The following is an 18,757-nucleotide window of genomic DNA, read 5'->3' as shown; positions in this document are numbered from 1 at the left end:
GCACACGTGCTGTTGCCTCTGCCTTTGGAGTGTCTCGTTGCAGCGTACAGCGTGTCTGGCATGATGATTCCTTTCATCTCCAAAGGGTTCAGTTACTGCTCCCTCAAGATCATCCTGCACGTGTGGCTTTTGCGCAGTGGTTTCTCCAAGAAAGCCTTCAGGACTTGAATTTTCCAGCCTATGTTTTGGTCATGGATGAGGCTTATTCAATCAGCACAATGCTCGTGCGGTCTCACGACAACCCACACGGTGTGTGCCCCCCATGTGGCAGAACATCGTTTTGCAATAAAGGTGTGGGCAGGTATGGTCAGTGACTGCTTAGTGGCCCATACCTGTTACCATCCCGCATGAACTCCGCTAAATATCGGATCTTTCTTGAACAAGTTCTACCAGGGTTACTTGACGATGTTCCAGCAAATGTGAGACGCAACATTTGGTTTCAACATGACAGGGCGCCTGCCCATTATGGAAGGTGTGTTCGTGACCATTTGAACAGGCATTTTGGGCATCGATGGATTGGCCGTGGTGGACCCATTGCCTGGCCCCCACGCTCACCTGATTTATCGAGCCTTGATTTCTTTCTGTGGGGGGGCCCTCAAATCTATCATGTATGAATTGCCTGTGCAGACGGAAATGGATCTCATGGTGAGACTCGTCTGTGCTGCTGCTACTGTGAAAAAAACTGCAGGTGTGTTCGACCGTGTCCGCCAATCCATGCTGCATCGTTGTCACACATGCATTGCATCTCGTGGCGGAACCTTTGAGCATCTGTTGTAACATCATGAAATGCATCCATCTCGTACTCCATTGCTAATATTATGTCAAATAAATGTTTGCCACTAATTATTGTCTTGAGTCATTTCTGCTTCTTGTGCCTCTGCTACTACTTTCCCCGTGACGTTTCCGGTTATGGGTTCCTATGTGATTCACATTCCTTTAGATGTTACCTACTTCCCCTAAACGTTTGTACCAATATTTTTGAGACACCCTGTATATATTACATTTTTGAATTAAAAACCCTTTTTAATTCAAAAAATGTGTCCCCCAAATACACATTTGGTGCCATAAATTAGGTTTAAGATTGGATCGATCTCTCTCTCCCACACACACACACACACACACACACACATACATACATACATTTCAAAGTTTGATTTTAAGCATGACTGCATAATATACAGCTTTTGTAGTAGCAAAACATAGTTCTAACAGTTAATATTTATTTTTTGTTAGGTTAAAAACAACTGGCATTAATTTAGAAATATAAATAATAACCTAGCTATAGGTTATTATTAATTAGGCTGATATCCCACTGATATCAACCTAATTAGGCAATATACTCTTACACTTGGCAATTTGTGTTTTGTATATTCTATGTAGATTTCCCCCCCAGTATATTGTAATATGTTATTATTTTGACATCCAAGTATTGCATTACAGTAGAACTTAAAAGTATTATAAAAAGGTCCATGAGCTGTTTGATAAACCTGATGGAATATCTTGGAAAATAGCAGCACTAACTCTATTACTGTAATAGCACAAAAAAAAGTTATGGCAGACATCATGCAATGTCAGTAGGGCTGTGGAAAACATGCTTCTTTTCCTTGAGGTCTTGCAGATGCATCGTGGTATAGCATATAATCTGAATTTTGTATAACTCCAAAGAGTTTTTTTTTTTAATCTCAGCGGCAGTAAGTTTGGTGATCTGTATACAATGTAACTGGGTCATCAGATTATTCACCATTGTCTGAAATTTGTGCATGTCACAGATGGTTTTGTTACATGCATAATGATTGCTTATATCTACTAATCTTTTGATTTTCTCCAACTTTTTGATTAACTTTTTTTTGCATTATACATCGTGGTTATATTAGTGCTGCTAATTTCCAAAATGCATTGTCAGAGATGTTGCAGTCTGATTTATACAGTAGCTCATGGATTCCCAAGAAGCAATATTCTTATGATCTCCCCTCCCCAAATAGAGAGGTGGGAACATTACTCATTATAGATTGTCTAAGTCATCTTGAAAAATCTTTCATTGTAGCACTTCAACTTGAGGTTGTAAGAATCTACCAGTCTCGTATTAGAGAGCGGGATAGAAGAAAGCAGATCATTAGAAAATATGGACTTATTAATCAACAGCAGGCATTGGAAAGCTGGAATCCTTATTATCAGCTTGGCAGAACATTCGTAGACAAAATTGTGCGGTTTGCTCGACTTGTATCCCCTGAAGATTTTGATTTGTTTTTGGAAGGTTTGCTGTGTATGTATATCAGATGTAATCTTTATTTGAATCTTATTTTTCCTACTAATTGACAATTATTTATGAGTAGATTTTTTATTTTGCTAACTTGTTTATTACTTTACATGTTTTCTAGCAACTGTATTTGATTTTTTTTTCATTACGGAAGTTTAATAAATCCACAAATTAGCATTAGTAGAGGCATTTGATGCAAGAAAGCAAGCTTATGCAGCATCAGCCAAAAAAAAAAAAAAAAAAAACCACTTCCACTTCACCCCTCTGTTCGTTCAAAATACCTGTCCAGCTGAGCCTTAAACTTATTTAGGCTATCAACCTCCACCACAAGGGATGGAAGTCTGTTCCACCAACCAACCACCCGCTGGCTAAAGGCAAATTTCCGCACATCTATCCTACATCTGTCTTTCCTCAATTTGAATTTATGCCCTCTCAGGTGATTTTTCTGAGCTAGAGGAAGAATCCCATCAGCATTGAGCATGCTTAAACCATTCAAGGCTTTATACACCTCTATCAGATCACCTCGCTGGTGCCTAGTCTCCAGACACTGTAATTTGCAAAACTTAAGCCTTTCTTCGTAAGAGCACCCCTTTGTTCCATTCACTAATCTTGTTGCCCTTCTCTGTACTCGTTCCAGCAGTTCTACATCCTTCTTGAAATGAGGCCTCCAGACCTGTATACAGTACTCTAGGTGTGGCCTGACCATCGCCTTATACAATGGAATAATCACCTCCTTATCCCTGCTTGAAAAATTCCTGTATATCATTGACAATACTCCATGAGCTACTCTTGCAGCCCGTCTGCACTGCTCAGAGAACTTCATATCTGCCTGCACAACCACCCCCAAGTCCCTTTCATTCTCTACCACTGTCAGTGTAGTACCACAGAGTTGATACATTGCTCTGGGGTTGCTGTTTCCCATGTGTAGTACTTTACATTTGTCAATGTTAAACTTCATTTGCCACCTCTCAGCCCATCTGCTCAACCTTTCCAGATCCTGTTGCAGCAGCAGCAGCAGCATAGTGTCAGTAGTGTCCTTGACAACTCTGCCTACCTTTGTATCGTCTGCAAACTTCGACATTAAGCTTGATACCATCATCAATATTATTTATGAATACAGAAAACAATAATGGACCCAACACTGAGCCCTGAGGGACTCCACTAATAACATTAGTCCACGACGAGCAGTGTCCATTGATTACCACTCTCTGTCTTCATCCCCTCAGCCACCCCTTTATCCACAGCAGCAATTTGCCTCCAATGTCACACTGCTCCAATTTGTGCAGCAGTCTTCCATGTGCAACCGTATCAAAAGCCTTTCTAAGATCCAAGTATATAATATCAAAGTTATTCCCTCCATCCAGTTCCTTTTTGACTGCATCATAGTATCCAATCAAATTGGTCAGGCAAGACTTCCCCTTAACAAAACCATGCTGTGTCCGAGCTATAACTGAAGTCTTGTCTAAATGATCCTTCAGTGCTTCTTTAACTAGTGCCTCCATTAATTTTCCTGGAACAGAAGTTAAACTCACAGGTCTATAATTACTTGTGTCAGCCTTTGATCCTCCTTTGTGAATTGGGGTCACATTTGCGCATCTCCAGTCTGTGGGTACCTCCCCTGAGTCCAAGGAAGCTCTCATAATTATGGCTAAGGGTTGGTTTGCTTACTTCCTCTGCTGCCTCCTTTAATATAACTGGATAGATCCCATCCACCCCGGGTGCCTTTCTTGTGTTTATCTTCAACAATTTCTCCTCCACTTTACTCTTAGTTATTACAAGATTCTCTAGCTTACTGCTAGAGTTGAATACACCCCTGGCTTTCCCCTCGTTAAATAACTCCTCATGTGTGAATGTTGATGCAAAATATTCATTTAATTTGTTAGCTACCTGAGCAGGATCATCAACACTTGACCCATCGATATCAAGTGGACCAATCTGATTCATCCCCTTCCTTCTAGAGTTTACATGAGTAAAGAACTCTTTGCTGTTTTTCTTTGCATCCCTTGCCACAGATTTCTCGTAATCTGCCTTCGCCTGCCTAACCTCCTTTGTAACTTGGTTACAGATCAATTTGTATCTATCATAGGCTTTTGTGTCATGTGTTAATTTGTATGTATTCCATGCATGTTTCTTCTCTGCCATATGCCTTATCAGTTCATCTGACATCCATTTAGGCCTGAGCCTTGAACAATATTTCTTAGTTGGTATGTAAAGCCTAGTAGCTTCCAAGATAAGTTCTTTGAATGCTTCCCATTTTGAATTTGCTGTTGGTAACATCATCAGTTGGTCCCACTGTATAGAATTTAAATACTGTCTCAGTCCATCATAGTCGTCTTTGTGAAAGCAATAACCCTTCACTTTACCCCTAATGGTAGTTACCTCTTTGAGTAAATCCCACTTCAGCACACTGTGATCACTGCCACCTAGTGGTTCATTTATCTGCAGATTCTTAATGCATGAAGAATCACTGCTGATAATGCATGAAGAATCACTGCAAATAAATGGTCCTGGTAAATAGCTTTTTTTTTTTGGATGGTTACTTATTAATAATTTCTTATTCTATTTATTAAATTCCTAAATCTTTCTGAGTAATGATTCATTGTTTGAATATAGACAGAGGGGTTTAAATACCTTTCTTTTGGGAAATTATACTTTATTTCCAGTATGATTTAGAATGATAAAATGTGTAGCAATGTAATATACCTTAAAACATTTTCATCTAAATATTTTCATTAGATATAAATTTCAATAGCAAATTGTCAATTTCAGTAGTTCCATGTGTAAATAGCACTGTGTGTGTGTGTGTGTGTGTGTGTGTGTGTGTGTGTGTGTGTGTGTGTGTGTGTGTGTGTGTGTGTGTGTGTGTGTGTGTGTGTGTGTTATTTCATATATCATGTCACATTACTGCATGTTTTAAATGACAACTTTTTCTAGGCATTTAAAAAGTTATCAAGTATAAGGTATTAAGCAGACTATAGTAAAAGATATTATTATATCATTCTATGCTGTTGTTTTATGACTTCTGTCTTTGGCAAGTACACTTTGGGGATGGAGAAGTAAGTGCCTAGATTACCTGCCTTTAGAATTTATGTTAGATCCAATTTGCTATGCAGATGGAAGTATTTCAGATTTCCTTCATACGTGAGTATTACCACCCATAGACATTTCAGAAGATATGCAGAATTTATAGAACATTATATGCTCTACCAGTCAAAATGTTCTATGCTATTCTGAAAAGAACACTATTATTGAAATTTCTTGTAATGGAATTCCATTATTACCTTGTCCTGCTGTGTACTCCTGATTTTTCTGATTTGAATGCATCAGAAAAATAATCAGGGTTGCTTGCAGCATTATTTCATATGCGGACACAATTATAAATTGTTTGGAAGTATAGTTTGAAGAGGTGTGAGTTAAGTATTAGAATAGCACTTGTAACAAAAGTTATTTCTAATTCACACCCTCCAGCTCTTCTGGTTTTCCTGGAAGATTTCCAGAAATCATGTGGCTTCTAGTTTACAGAAGTTTGCTTTTCTTTTGGATTTCACTCAAGTTTCTGTTGTTTTTTGCATTACCATATGTGTTGTGTTTCTCAAATATGAATGTACTGAATTTACTGATAAAGCTGCCATTAGATGACTCGTATTTAGAAAGGTCATATTTAAGATTATGTGCTTTGTATAAACTGTGGTTTGGAATCTGTTTTGTCTACTTGATAGTAATAGTATTTTCTTTTATTTTGTGATACATTTCTGCCTTTGTATATGTGTCCAGTTTTTCTCAAATGTTTTCAGTTAATTCTAATTATTGCTCTTGAAAAAATATTGGGAACATGCAACTTTCCTGAGAATTAATTTATTTTCTGTGAGTAGTATTTCATAGTAAGTGTAACAAATGCCAAACTACTCTTGAATAAAAATTTCTATTTCATTTGTAGAGAAAATGTTATTTATTTTTCATTCGAAGTGCTCTTCATTGTGCAATGTCCTACAAGTTATTCTTTATTAATTTTGTGTGTCGTGAAAAAGTGAGGTTATAGATGCAAATACAAACAACAGTACCAGAAGTAAAGAGAATGGCATTCAGATTATCTGCCTCATAAATATTAGAGCCTATATCAGTTTTAAAATGCAGGAAGTTGGAATTTTGTTATGAATAGGCAGGCGCCTTTGTAGCCAGGTGGGAAGGAGCAGCAGTGCATAGCACACGCTTCTTGATTAGACCGGAGTTCGAGCCCATCACCATCAAATACGGAGGCGGAACGGTCAGGAATGACCACCGCATATTCCCGGAGCAATATGGCCTTAGTTGCTAATGCTCCTAAAAACTAAACAACAAACAAACAGTTGGTACATTTCTCTTCGGTTATTGTTACCCATATGCAGTACTTTGCATTTGTCAATTTTTTGTTCAAAATTTAATGTTCACCAACCTCATGCACGTGCTTCACTGTCTAATACATTACCTCGCCCAGCATTATTCGATGTTCCATTGTAACGTTTTTTGTTTATTAATGTCAGCTGATGAAGGGACACATCATCCCAATATAGTAGAGTATGATTGTCAATAGTTTAATGTTTTGTAAATATTTGTATAGTTTTGTAGCGTATAATGTTATTATTTGTGTAATAATAACATTATATTAATATACTAACGTTATAATGCACTGATCGAAATCTAATCAGGAAATGACCTATGTAATTATTTATCTGCACATTTGTAGTGATAATTGCCCCACCCTCTTCTCCCACTGGCTCGAATAAATGTTACTAGGAGGAAAACTGTTTTAATGTATAGAGAGATTATTAATCTTATTAACTAAAGTGATGATGACAACTCAGCAATGCTAAAAGACCTAACAAAGAAAAAGCTGGACAGAAAACTCGGAGACGAACTGGAAAAGGAAAATGGATTTTGAATATTGGATGCTGGAATGTACAGGGTTTAAATATAAGCCAAGATCAAGTTTTATCGGAATCAAATGAATTAGGAATGGATGTGATTGTTTTGTTTGAAACAAAGAAGAAAGGAAAGGGTGAGAAAACGATCGGAGAGTATGTCCATCTGTGGAGTGGTGTTGATAGACATAGGAGAGTCAAGGCATGAGTTTTCATACTCATACATAAAAGAATTAGAAAATTTATGACAAAGTTGGATCTTTTTAATAAACATCTTTTTAATAAATAACAGTGGAATTCAAGATATTTGGAAGAGGAATCACGATTGTTGGATTTTATGAGCCTGCCAATGACACCCCTACAGAGTATAAAGAAGAGTTTTTGGAAAGAACAAGAGAAATACTGGAAGACATACTAAGCACTAGAGAAATCTTTTTGATGGGAGATGTGAACTCAAGAGTTGGACAGGCCAAAGATAGTAAAGTCATAGGAAGATTTGGAGAAAATGTGAAGATCAACAATGGAGAGAGGTTAAATGAATTGTGTGAACAGCTCAAACTGAAGAAAATTGCAATCCTTTTTTTCAAACACCGAGAGATACATAAGTATGCATGGATACAAGGAAATTGAAATTGATGATTGACTTCATAATTTTTAAGCAGTGAAGTACAATCCAGGTTAAAGACGTTCGAGTCCAAAGAGGAGCAAACTGCGGGTCTGATCACTTTCTGGTGAAGGCCAAGGCCGCATTGGCATTTCTGTGGATCTACCAAAAAGGAAAGGAAAGAAATAATTACAAATCCAAAAATGAACAAATTGATAATAGGTTTGATGTTGAATCCCTAAAGGAGGAGAGTATTGCAGATCTCTACAGAAAAAGATAAACTATGAATTAGATGACAGCTGCGGAAAGAATACAAATGACATTTATTATCAGCACTTAAAGACAACAGTAATGGAGATCGCAGAAGAAGTATTGGGCAGAATGGATAAAAAGACACCAAATACCTGGATAAATTCAGAATTAAAAGAATTGATAAAGGAAAAAAAAGAATGCATACCTCAGATGGCTTAGCTCTAAAAGTGATGAATAAAGGAGCATCTACAATGAGAAAAATAAAGAAGTAAGGACTAAAATTGACAAAGCAAAAAATGATGCATGGAATAGAACCTGCACAGAAGTAAACAGCAAAATAGGATGTGAGAGATCTGCTGCAGCATGGAAGGTGCTGAAGAGCTTGTGACAATCACATAAACAGAAGACTAATCTGGCTGTAATAAAATTAGAAGAATAGCAGTGGCGTAGCTACCATGTAGGCAGGCAAGGCAATTGCCTCCCGGCCCAGGCCCTTTAGGGCCCCGGCGTCTTTGGCTGTCTCCTCTTTTTGCAATTTTCATTAATTAAATAGGGGTCCGAACATGTTCTTTGCCTCTGGGCCCGCAAAAGGGTAGCTATGCTACTGAGAATAGTATAGATATTATGGAGAACTACTGAATGAAAACAGAGAGGAATTTAGAGATAATGATGTAAAAACTTCCTAGACAGGAGAAGTAGTAAGGATTAGCTTTGAGGAAGTGGATAATTGATCTGGACCTGGAGGAATGAAAATGGAGCTGTTTAAATTCGGAGGAGGAAAAATCATCTGACTGCTCACAAGACTATTTAACAAAATATATAAAGGAGAAGAAATGCCATCAGAAATGACACTGGGATACATCACTTCTGTGTTTAAGAAAAGGGATAGAAGAAATTGCTCAAACTACAGAGGTATATGTGTTTTAAACCCAATTGAAAAGCTTTTTAGTGGAATGCTGAAAAGTAAACTGGAGAAAGAAATAAGGATTTTGGAGGAGCAGTGTGGATTTACAGCTGGACAGTCCTGTATTGACCATTTATTCACGGTCAAGCATATTCTAGAAAAATGCCAAGCTACTGGACAAGATATAGGATTAGTGTTTATTGACTTGGAAAAAGCTTATGAAAAAGAAAAAGTGTCCCAAGAAAGATGTTGTGGAATGCCATGGAAAATTAATGAGGGAAGAAAAGTCTTGGGAATGTTGAATCCAATATTATGGAACAATAACATTCTCCCAAAAACCAAATGATTACTATATAATGCAATTTTTCAGAGCATCTTACTATACGAAGCTGAGATTTGGACTATAATGGAAAGGCAAAGGAAGAAATTGCTAGCTGTTGAGATGGACTTTTGGAGAAAATCAGCCCAAAGATCTAAACTAGAATGAGTTAGGAACAAAGACATAAGAAAGGCAATGGACGCTCAAATAAACATCATCGACAAAATAAAACAAAAAAGATTAGAATGGTATGGACATGTTATGAGAATGGGGGAAGAGAGATTACCTAAAAAAGCAATGGAATGGACACCCCCCTAGAATGAAAAGGAGAGGAAGACCTAGAAGCACATGGATAGAGGGAGTGAGGGTGGCTATGGAAAAGAGGAAATTGAAGAATGGAGACTGGGAGGACAGAAAAGAGTGGAGGAACCAAATTAAATTATAAAAGAAAAAAAAATGTCGAGGATAACTGTTGGTACAACAGAGAAATCCAGGAAGGAGGTTAACTAAAGTAAAATTATTTCAAACTTAAAATTTTATCTTTATCTTACATTTGCAAATAGCTATTTGTTGACTAATTCAAGGTTAAACCTTAACAAATATGAAATGTGTAATTAAATTAACATCTTTATGTAAATCAGATCACCATAATTTATCTGTTCTGCTGTCTTTACAGTCACTGAAAAAGTGGTACAGGAAGTACCATGAAATGCTTGAAAATAATCTGTAATTCTTTAAGAAATTAAAGGCAGATTACACTCCATGCAGGTTTGAGTGCTCATTATTCCACTAATTTCCAGTTTTCAAATTGTTGCTGTTACAGTGAACAGTCAGTTATTCTTCTATTAATAGTTTGGTTAGCATGTACAAACTTGTGGATAGAAAAGATAAATTGCACTGACTGCTGCATAACACAATATGACAAACGCATTGAAAGGGTATATCAGAAATCTAGTAACAGTGAGTGATGATGACAAGTATCCAACTTTGACAAAGAGATGAATCGAAAGTGATATAGCCTTTGGCATTTATATTCCTTATAGAGAAACCCATAGCTGTCATAACTCATATTTTAAGAACTTCTTCAGGGGTCAAACAGAAACATTTATTTTTCAGCTGTTCAACAGCCCATACAGACAACTGCAGTATATAGAGATTAATTAACTGTAAAAATTAATAAATAATAAATAAATAGTAGGTTGTAGACTATTACATCCTTATATAAAGTCACCATATAGTAGTTACAAAATGGTGTTCATGCTGATATGCTAGGTAATTTTTAGGGAATTGTGCTTAAGGGATAACAGTAATTTATGTGCATCTCTGTTACAAAAAAAGAAATTGAAAATAACTCTTATAACATTTAAGAATTAAAACTAAGGTAGAATTACATAGTATTATAAAGTTACTGCTCACAATTTATATAATGTCTTCTTTTAGATCAGCATGAATTGCATGACAAAATGCTTCTATTAAGGGACTGCCGTATGGCTGGATTAACTAAGCACTATAGTATTAATACTTATATGCGGTTAAAGAAAAGAAGAAATGAACATCAGCATAAGCGAAGTGCTCTGGATGAAGTCTTAAATCATGTAAAAGTAAGTTACATATATTTATAAAAATGCAGTTAGTTTTGGATGACTTGGTTATGTGGAAAAAATTCGAAGCTGGAACCATTAAAATGTGCTTTATGTAATTATTATCTAGAATAATTTTCATTAGTAAATAATGTAATGTACAGGTGTTTCAGTTACACCATAAGTTTTAAAATTAAAACATGGATCTCAAGTATCTTGTAGTTCTCATCTTCTAATTGTCAGTGCTCATTTGTTTCTTATCTCATGCAAGCAGTATAATTGCTCACAGTTGAGTAAGCCAAACTGCATATTTGCAGGAGAAATGGCCTGTATGAATTGCCTCCGAATGCCACAATTTTCACATATACTAACATCAGTGCAACTCATACACCTCAGAATCCATTTCAGGTAACAGTCGCTTTGTTCTCATTATAGGGCTGGTTCTACCTTCAAGTAAGATGTCTGTTACTACATGTTAATTTCTCTTAACTTTATTTTTGTTTAATTGAAAAATAAAAAAAGACAATAGCATAGTTTTTTAAATGTTTGTTATTTGCCTTATATAAATGACCCAAGATAATAAACTACAGTACCAGAGCATTTAGGTTTTTAATTAGTTACACTGCAACTTTCAAATTGCAGTGTAACTCATTAATTTAACTTATATAATAAATTTATTCAAATACTATGTACTCCCCCACAAAATTTACAGTATTTTAGTTTTTTACCCATTGAGCACAGTAGTACACAAGTATATAGTTTTAAATTACTCTTGAAAGTGTGTATTTCATGTTTTGTCTCATTAATGTTATTATGCTGTCATGTTACACATTATTGCTGTTGCTAGCTAATGTTCAAGAACCTTGAATTTCATTTATTTGCCTATTATGCACAAAAATAAACTCTTGCCATAACTAATGGAGCACTGATGAATAAGCATATTTTGTGCAATTAGTATTATTAGTGGCAAATGATGCAAGAAAGCAAGCTTATACAGCATCAGCAAAAAATCACCTGTTCATCCCCTCCAACAGTTTGTCTAGTCTGGTTCTTCCTTGAATTTATTCAGACTGCTGCAATGTTTACAATAATAAATGTTAGGTTGCAACCATCCTTCCTCAATTTGAATATATGCCCCTTCATGTGTGTGTGTGTAGTCTGAGCAAAAGGAAGGATGCCATCAGCACTGAGCTTACTCAGTCCATTCAAAGCCTTAAACAGCCCAATCAGATCACCTCACAAGTATACCTAGTCTCCAGACGTTACAATTTGCAAAACGTAGGCCTTTTTTGGTAAGAGCATCCTTTTTTTCCTTCACCAGTCTCATTGCCCTTCTTTGCACCTGTTCCAGCAGTTTTTGTTGTTGTTGTTGTTTGGTTTTTAGGAGCATTAGCAACTAAAGCCATATTGCTCCGGGAATATGCGGTGGTCACGGGCTCGAACCCCGATCTAATCAAGAAGCGTGTGCTGTGCACTGCTGCTCCCGCCCACCTGGCTACGGAGGCACTCCAGCAGTTCTACATCCTTCTGAAAATGCAGACCTGTATGCAGTACTCAAGATGTGGCCTTACTGTTGCTTTATACAATGGAGTAATCCTTATCTCTGCTAGCAAACTTCCTGTATATCATTGACAAAACCCCATGAACTGTCCTGCCAGTCTGTCTGCACTGCTCAAAGAACTTCGTATCTGACTACACAGTTACCCCGGAGGTCTTTTTCATTTTCCATTACCCTGAGTGTGGTACCCCACAGTTGGTATGTTAATTTGGGATTACTACTACCCACATGCAAATACTATTGCCCCCTTACACGTGTCAATGTTAAACTTCAATTACTGCTTCTCAGCCTTCTGCCTATTTTTTCTAGATTTTGTTGCAGTAGCATACCGTCATTACTGCCGTTAACCATCCTGCAAATGCAAACCTTTGTATTATCTGTTAACCTGGACATTAAGCCTGATATGCCTTCATCAGTATCATTGATAAACATAGAAAACAATAATGGACCTAACACCAAACCCTGGGGAACTCCACAGAATGATGATTAGTGGTCATAAGTGACCACTGATCATCATTCTGTCTTCTCCCACTCAGCCATCCCTTTATCTAATTTTTCCTATTATATTTTAACATCATCTAACATCAGATTTCCTTTTTGATGCAATAAAAGAACTAGCTTACATGCATCATTTGACTATATTAACAGTAATACTAAATAAATGAAAGCTTGTACAAAAGAAAATTAGAGAGCTGCAACACTGAGAAATAAATAAAATAAAAGTGATAAAAACAGATTACATTTAACAGAAAAAAAAGAAAAAAAAAAAAGAGAGAGAGAGAACAGAAAAGTAGCACCAGTAGCACTGAGGTATGAAGCTGCAGAAGGTAGAGGTGTCATGTGCAATCAGCATATCTTACAAGCTTAACAAATTCTAACAAGGATGGCTAGTGTAATGGAATAGAAAAAATTAGCTAAAGAAAGAATAGAAAGTCAAGTTACTTCCTTTCACTTTAGATTTGACTCTTCTAATTCATATTCCCTCCCTCCCCATGGCAAGAATATATAACCCTTGTTCATTTTACTCATCCCCTGTGGAAAGGGTTCTCAAACTTTGTGATATCGTGACCCTGTAAAATGCTAAATGAATTTGTGAAACCCCACTCATTCCTCCATGAATAAAACTAATGATTACATTGAGGTTAAACTTGGACAATAACTAAATATTTCAATAACTTTGATAGCTAATATTTTATTGAAAATAAACAAAAAATATCAAATTTGGAATCCTGTAGTAAGAAATATAAATATAATTAACCAATGAATGGACATCAAATAAAACTTCATTAACTTTTGATTTTTTTTACCACGACTACCAAGATTATGATAAAAATAGAGACAAAACATAAGAGAGGGGCTAGTGAGTGTTAATAACATATCTGAGATTTAATCTTCATTTTTACTATGAATGAAGATAATTTTTTTATACATTACACATTCAGCCATATCTAGCTGTGACCCCCCCCCCCCAAGATGGTTGCACCCCACAGTTTGAGAAAGTGCTCTATGGCATCATATACCTCACGAATTAAATTATATAATAGATATTTTTATAATATATAGGAACAATCTGACAGTATGACCTATCTTTGTGGTCTTCACAGAGGTTTGAGTGGGAGATATTTAATTAATTATGAAATATATGAGATGTAATCAAAAAGGTTCAAGGACTGTACTCTTTATCTTGAAATTGTGGCATCACGTTGAGGAAAGAGGAAAGAAGGCTTTTGTCTAACTAGGGCTAAAGATCTAATGAGATGAAAAATAGCTTGGGAAAAAAAATAGCAACTAGAAGACTGGTAGTCCAGAAAGACTGATTTGGATTCATAGCAACCTGTACACCCACTGGATTGTTGCAGATTTGGATGATGATATAAAGTGTACTTCATTTAAACTGCACTGGGGTGTATCACTTATTTTTAGGTTTAAGCTATTTGTTTGGACCTTGTTCTCATATTTGGGGTGAAATATTTGATCGCAGTATTATCGCACTAAGTTTTATTGTTTAGATTTTGCCATTTTCAAATTAAATTTTTGCATCAATGGGGAAAGTTGTTCCCTATCCTTGATTTAGTCTGAAAATGTCATCAGTGTAATTCTACTTCTAAAATGAACGGACAAAAAACCCCCATGGTGGTCATATGTGATGTTTGCTCCTTGGTATGCATATTTAGCTGTGAACAGCTAGCTGTGTGGAGGCAGTTTGTGTTACATCTCCTCACACTAAAACTGTTATGTTATTATTATTTTCTTCAAAAATTATTTTTTTATATAATATGCAAGGCATGTCTAGAAAACCTTACAAAGTAATGACACAAATAATGGGAAACAAAATTTTATTCAATAATTATTTAGTTTACATATTTAACAATTTTTTTTGCATATTTGCCGAGGGCATAATCTTTTAACCGATTTTTCTTTAGTTTTCACTTAATAATTGTTAAACTTTTTTCCAGCTATGTGTTGCTTTAACTGCAAAAAAAAACCTGTTGTAATCACTAAAGTAGGAAAGAAACTGCAGGCAACGCAAGATCACTCACTTGGCTTTCTACTCCATATTAACACTATGGAGGAGAAGACCTAGTGAGTGTCCGTGAGTCATACATTGTTTTCTCCCTGCTACTGGTGCCAAGTGTGAGTTACGTCACAGGTGGTCAAAGATTTTCCAGCCATACTGCATTAACAGTTCTTGTGTGTAGGTGCAGAGCAAGGCCTTGTATTATCAATATGATGGTTTATTCTCAAACCATGAGATGGTTTATTCTTAACCATGCTTTTTGTTATGATTCATAGTTTCCTAAAATCTTGCAATATGTTTCTGCATTTATAGTTGTTCCTTATAGCATAAATTCAACCAAGGATTTCATTTTCCAGTAGCAGTGATTCCTCTCCAAAATTGTTTGTTTGGGATGAACCCATATGTTTACACATTTTCTCCCTGGGTTTGATGGCTAACCCCTTTTCATCATTAGTCACTATTCTGTAAAACAAACAATTGCCTTCTGGGAATATTGGAGTAAAAAACATTACTGTTGCTTTCCACTCATTTTGCTTTGTGAACACCAGCTAACATTTTGGTACACATTTGGCGCACCACTTGTGTGCCAAATGTGCCAGAAGATGCTGTTTTATTTCATCAGCTCTTTGATTCAGACCATCATCACTAACGGATGGGTTTCCACTCCTTTTTTTCACTGTGGGCATCATTCCTCCCTTCATGAAATCATGACACCACCACTATGCTATGTTCAGGAAATTCGTAACATTTTTCTTCATAAGTCTCTTCTAACTGCTGATGACTGTAAGCAGTCTGGACATTACTAGCATTTAAATATTCAGTGACAGAGAACAAATCTCATATTTGTGGAATTTTCAATAGGTGTGCTCATTGTTAACTTGTATTGAGTAACACAATAATAAACTGCTTGTTTAGTTACACCCTTTTGTTTGTTGTTTGTACAAGGTTGCTCTATGTAACTGAGTCTTTACTTTCTGGCCATCTACTTATATATATATATAAGTGGATGGCCAGAAAGTAATATAATATAGTATAAAAAGTGTGTGGTTTGTAAAATAGATAAATAGTCTGGGAAAATGGAAATGAAAAGTACACAAGGTGCCTGAACTAAGAGAAGTTTAAAGAATGGTCGAAAATGGAAGTGAAGTAGTGGTTAAACAGGTGAAAGAATTTGAAAAACCTAGTACAAAAATGAACTGGGACTGAGGAAGCAAAAAATAATAATAATAAATACAGTAATACCCCGAAGTTACGCGATAGGTGGGTCTGATGAAAATCGCTTAAGTCGAATTCGCGTAAGTCGGGGTACAACTTTGCATATAAATACATATAAATTTTGTTTAATTGGGACCAAGGACTAACAAAAACACTAGTTTAGAAGAAAAATATTTAATAAAATAAATGAGTTACATAAAAAAGTTATTTCGATGTCGATGGCTTCATAAAATCTAACATTTGTCTGACGACACAGCGCCTTCTTTTTTTCATGCAGAATTTCTTCATAGCAAACTAATAATTTTTTTATTCCTTGCTTTGTAGCTATAGTGCGTTCTTCGTTGGAGTCTGTTTCCTAAAATTTTTAAGCCCTTTTCAATTGAGCTGAGACCTTCTGTCGAGCTTGCAATTGTCATGTGCATTTCTGCTGGAACTCGGTCTGAAGTGTCGGATACTTCAGTGATGTTTTGCTCATGCATCTCTATGAGCTCATTCATTGTCAGCTCCTGACTATGTGAATCCAACAGCTCGTTGACATCATCACCATTGACTTCCAAATCTAATTGCCTGGCAAGATTAACAACTGCTATCACATGAGCGACATGATCAGTTTCTGGCCTTGTTTTCGTCTCGTTTTTGAAAAAAAATGGACAAAGTTTCTTCCAGACACCATTCAATGTTTTTTTTGTGAATTTCATCCCAAGATTCTTCAATGATTCTTATGGCATCTAAAAGATTGAATTGTTTCCAAAAAGTCTTTAACAGATATCTCACTATTTTGTCTCATAGCTTCATTCAGATGTGCAAACGAATGCCTCATGTAGTAAGCCTTCGGTTGAAGCAAGCTGGTTGTGTTTGGAGGCAAAAACACAACTTTCACACGTGGGTCGAAATTAATTAGGATGGCAGGAGGGTGATGGGTGCATTGTCAATAAGAAGCATCACTTTAAATGGAATCTGTTTAGACTTGCAATAACGTTCGACTTCGGGTATGAAGTGGTGACCAAACCAGTCCTCAAAAACGGAAGCTGTCACCCAAGCTTTATGATTTGACTTCCAAATCACTGGTAAGCTAATTTTAGATATATTTTTTAAAACTCTTCAGTTTTCGGAGCGATAAATTAAGAAAGGTTTTAACTTGCAGTCACCAGCTGCATTCCCGCCAACCATCACTGTCAATCGGTCTTTGGAAACCTTGAAGCCTGGAAAGTTCTTTTATTCACGCGCATAAAAGTTCTTTTAGGCATCTTCTTCCAGAACAGGCCAGTCTCATCCATGTTAAATACAGTTTCACTGCTATAGTCACCTTCTTCTATCATAGCCTTGAGTGTCTCAGGAAAAGAAGACGCAGCTTCTTTATCGGAACTTGCTGCCTCTCCACTCTCCGCGATACTGTGCCAGTTACAGCGAGTTTTAAATCGGTTGAACCAACCGTTACTAGCTACAAAGTTTTCATCTTTGCCGCCTCCCCAGCTTCTTCTTTCAGCCTCTCAAAAATTATCTTAGCTTGATAGCACACAGTGTTCTGATCGACTGGACAATTCTTCACTTTTACTTGATTATCACACCATAATTTCAGTATTGTTTCCATCTCAGCAATAATACCATGACATTTACGAATTATGCTTGAGTATTTTTCACCGCTTCGAGAATTCTTTCTTTATCTTTTATGATTGTTCTTACTGTGGATTCCGGTAGCTCAAACTTCTCTGCCAATTCACAAATTTTCATTCTGCTATCAAAATCCTTGATAATGTTAAGTTTACATTCCAAAGATATCGTTTTCCTTTTCTTACTAGGTGCAGGAGAATCTGATTTACTTTGTTCGAACGACAGTTTTTTTAAGGGTTTAGAAAATGTATAACAAAACAGTCTTAACTTTCGTCGATCGTAGAATCGTAATTGTGCACGTAGCGTTCACGCGAAACACGTCCAATGCGTATCACAGCAAAAAAAAATCAAGAACTGCGTAACTCTGAGTTCGCGTAAGTCAGGGTATTACTGTAACAAATAAATAAATACATAACACCATATTCAGATATGGGAGGGTAGTTTTAGCAAGTGATCGAATCAGGGTATGGCAAATATGCAAAATCTGAATATAGTAGATGAAAAAATGGTACATAGTCAGAAAATTCAATTAAAAATAAATTCAATTTCGATTTACTTGGCACCTGTCCGTGTTAAAGGTATCGTACGGTTGTATATTATTTGGTGGAATTTTCACTACTTAGTAATCACTGTTCGTGACTTCCGTTTAAGGTTCTTTCTCAGAATGAGATTACTGCTGCTTTACTCTCTAAGTTTTTCACACATGTTTTGGTTTGAAAAACGTTTGAATTTGTCCTTTCTACTTTTTGGAATCTTGTACATTTGGCATTTCATTCCTGGACTTATTAAGTGTGTTTTTTTCCTGATTACAACTGCTAGGTTTGGCACTTTGCTTCTCTGACAACAGTCTCAGATCTACTATCTGTATGGTAGTCTTGCTTCATTTAACCAAGCCTTTTATTCGGTGGAATAAATTTTATCAATAGATATGAAAATTCTTCTTCTTCAAGGTTTTTAATTCTGTTTCCACCTATAGTTTTTTTCGCCTGCCGAATTTTTGTCATGCTCTTCAACGGATTCACCAAACCTCTGTTGTGCCAA

The 18,757-nt window shown here is 36.2% G+C and overlaps 1 protein-coding gene across 5 annotated transcripts in view; it reads left to right on the top strand.

Annotated features, from left to right (window-relative positions):
- Nucleotides 1-18,757, top strand: part of Ada2a (Transcriptional adapter 2A) — a 121,114-nt gene that overhangs the window by 72,665 nt on the left and 29,692 nt on the right. For all 5 annotated transcript variants that reach the window (XM_090382116.1, XM_090382115.1, XM_090382114.1 and 2 more), the window contains 2 exons: nucleotides 2,045-2,263; nucleotides 10,675-10,835. In XM_090382116.1, coding sequence (XP_090238242.1) covers nucleotides 2,045-2,263; nucleotides 10,675-10,835 — 380 coding nt within the window. The remainder of the gene's footprint in view (nucleotides 1-2,044; nucleotides 2,264-10,674; nucleotides 10,836-18,757) is intronic.

This window comes from Mastigoproctus giganteus, chromosome 9 (assembly GCF_048544385.1).
Source record: "Mastigoproctus giganteus isolate SK-2022 chromosome 9, ASM4854438v1, whole genome shotgun sequence".
Lineage (NCBI taxonomy): Eukaryota > Metazoa > Arthropoda > Arachnida > Uropygi > Thelyphonidae > Mastigoproctus > Mastigoproctus giganteus.
Note: the sequence above shows the minus strand (reverse complement) of the source record. Positions and strands in the feature narration are given on the sequence as shown.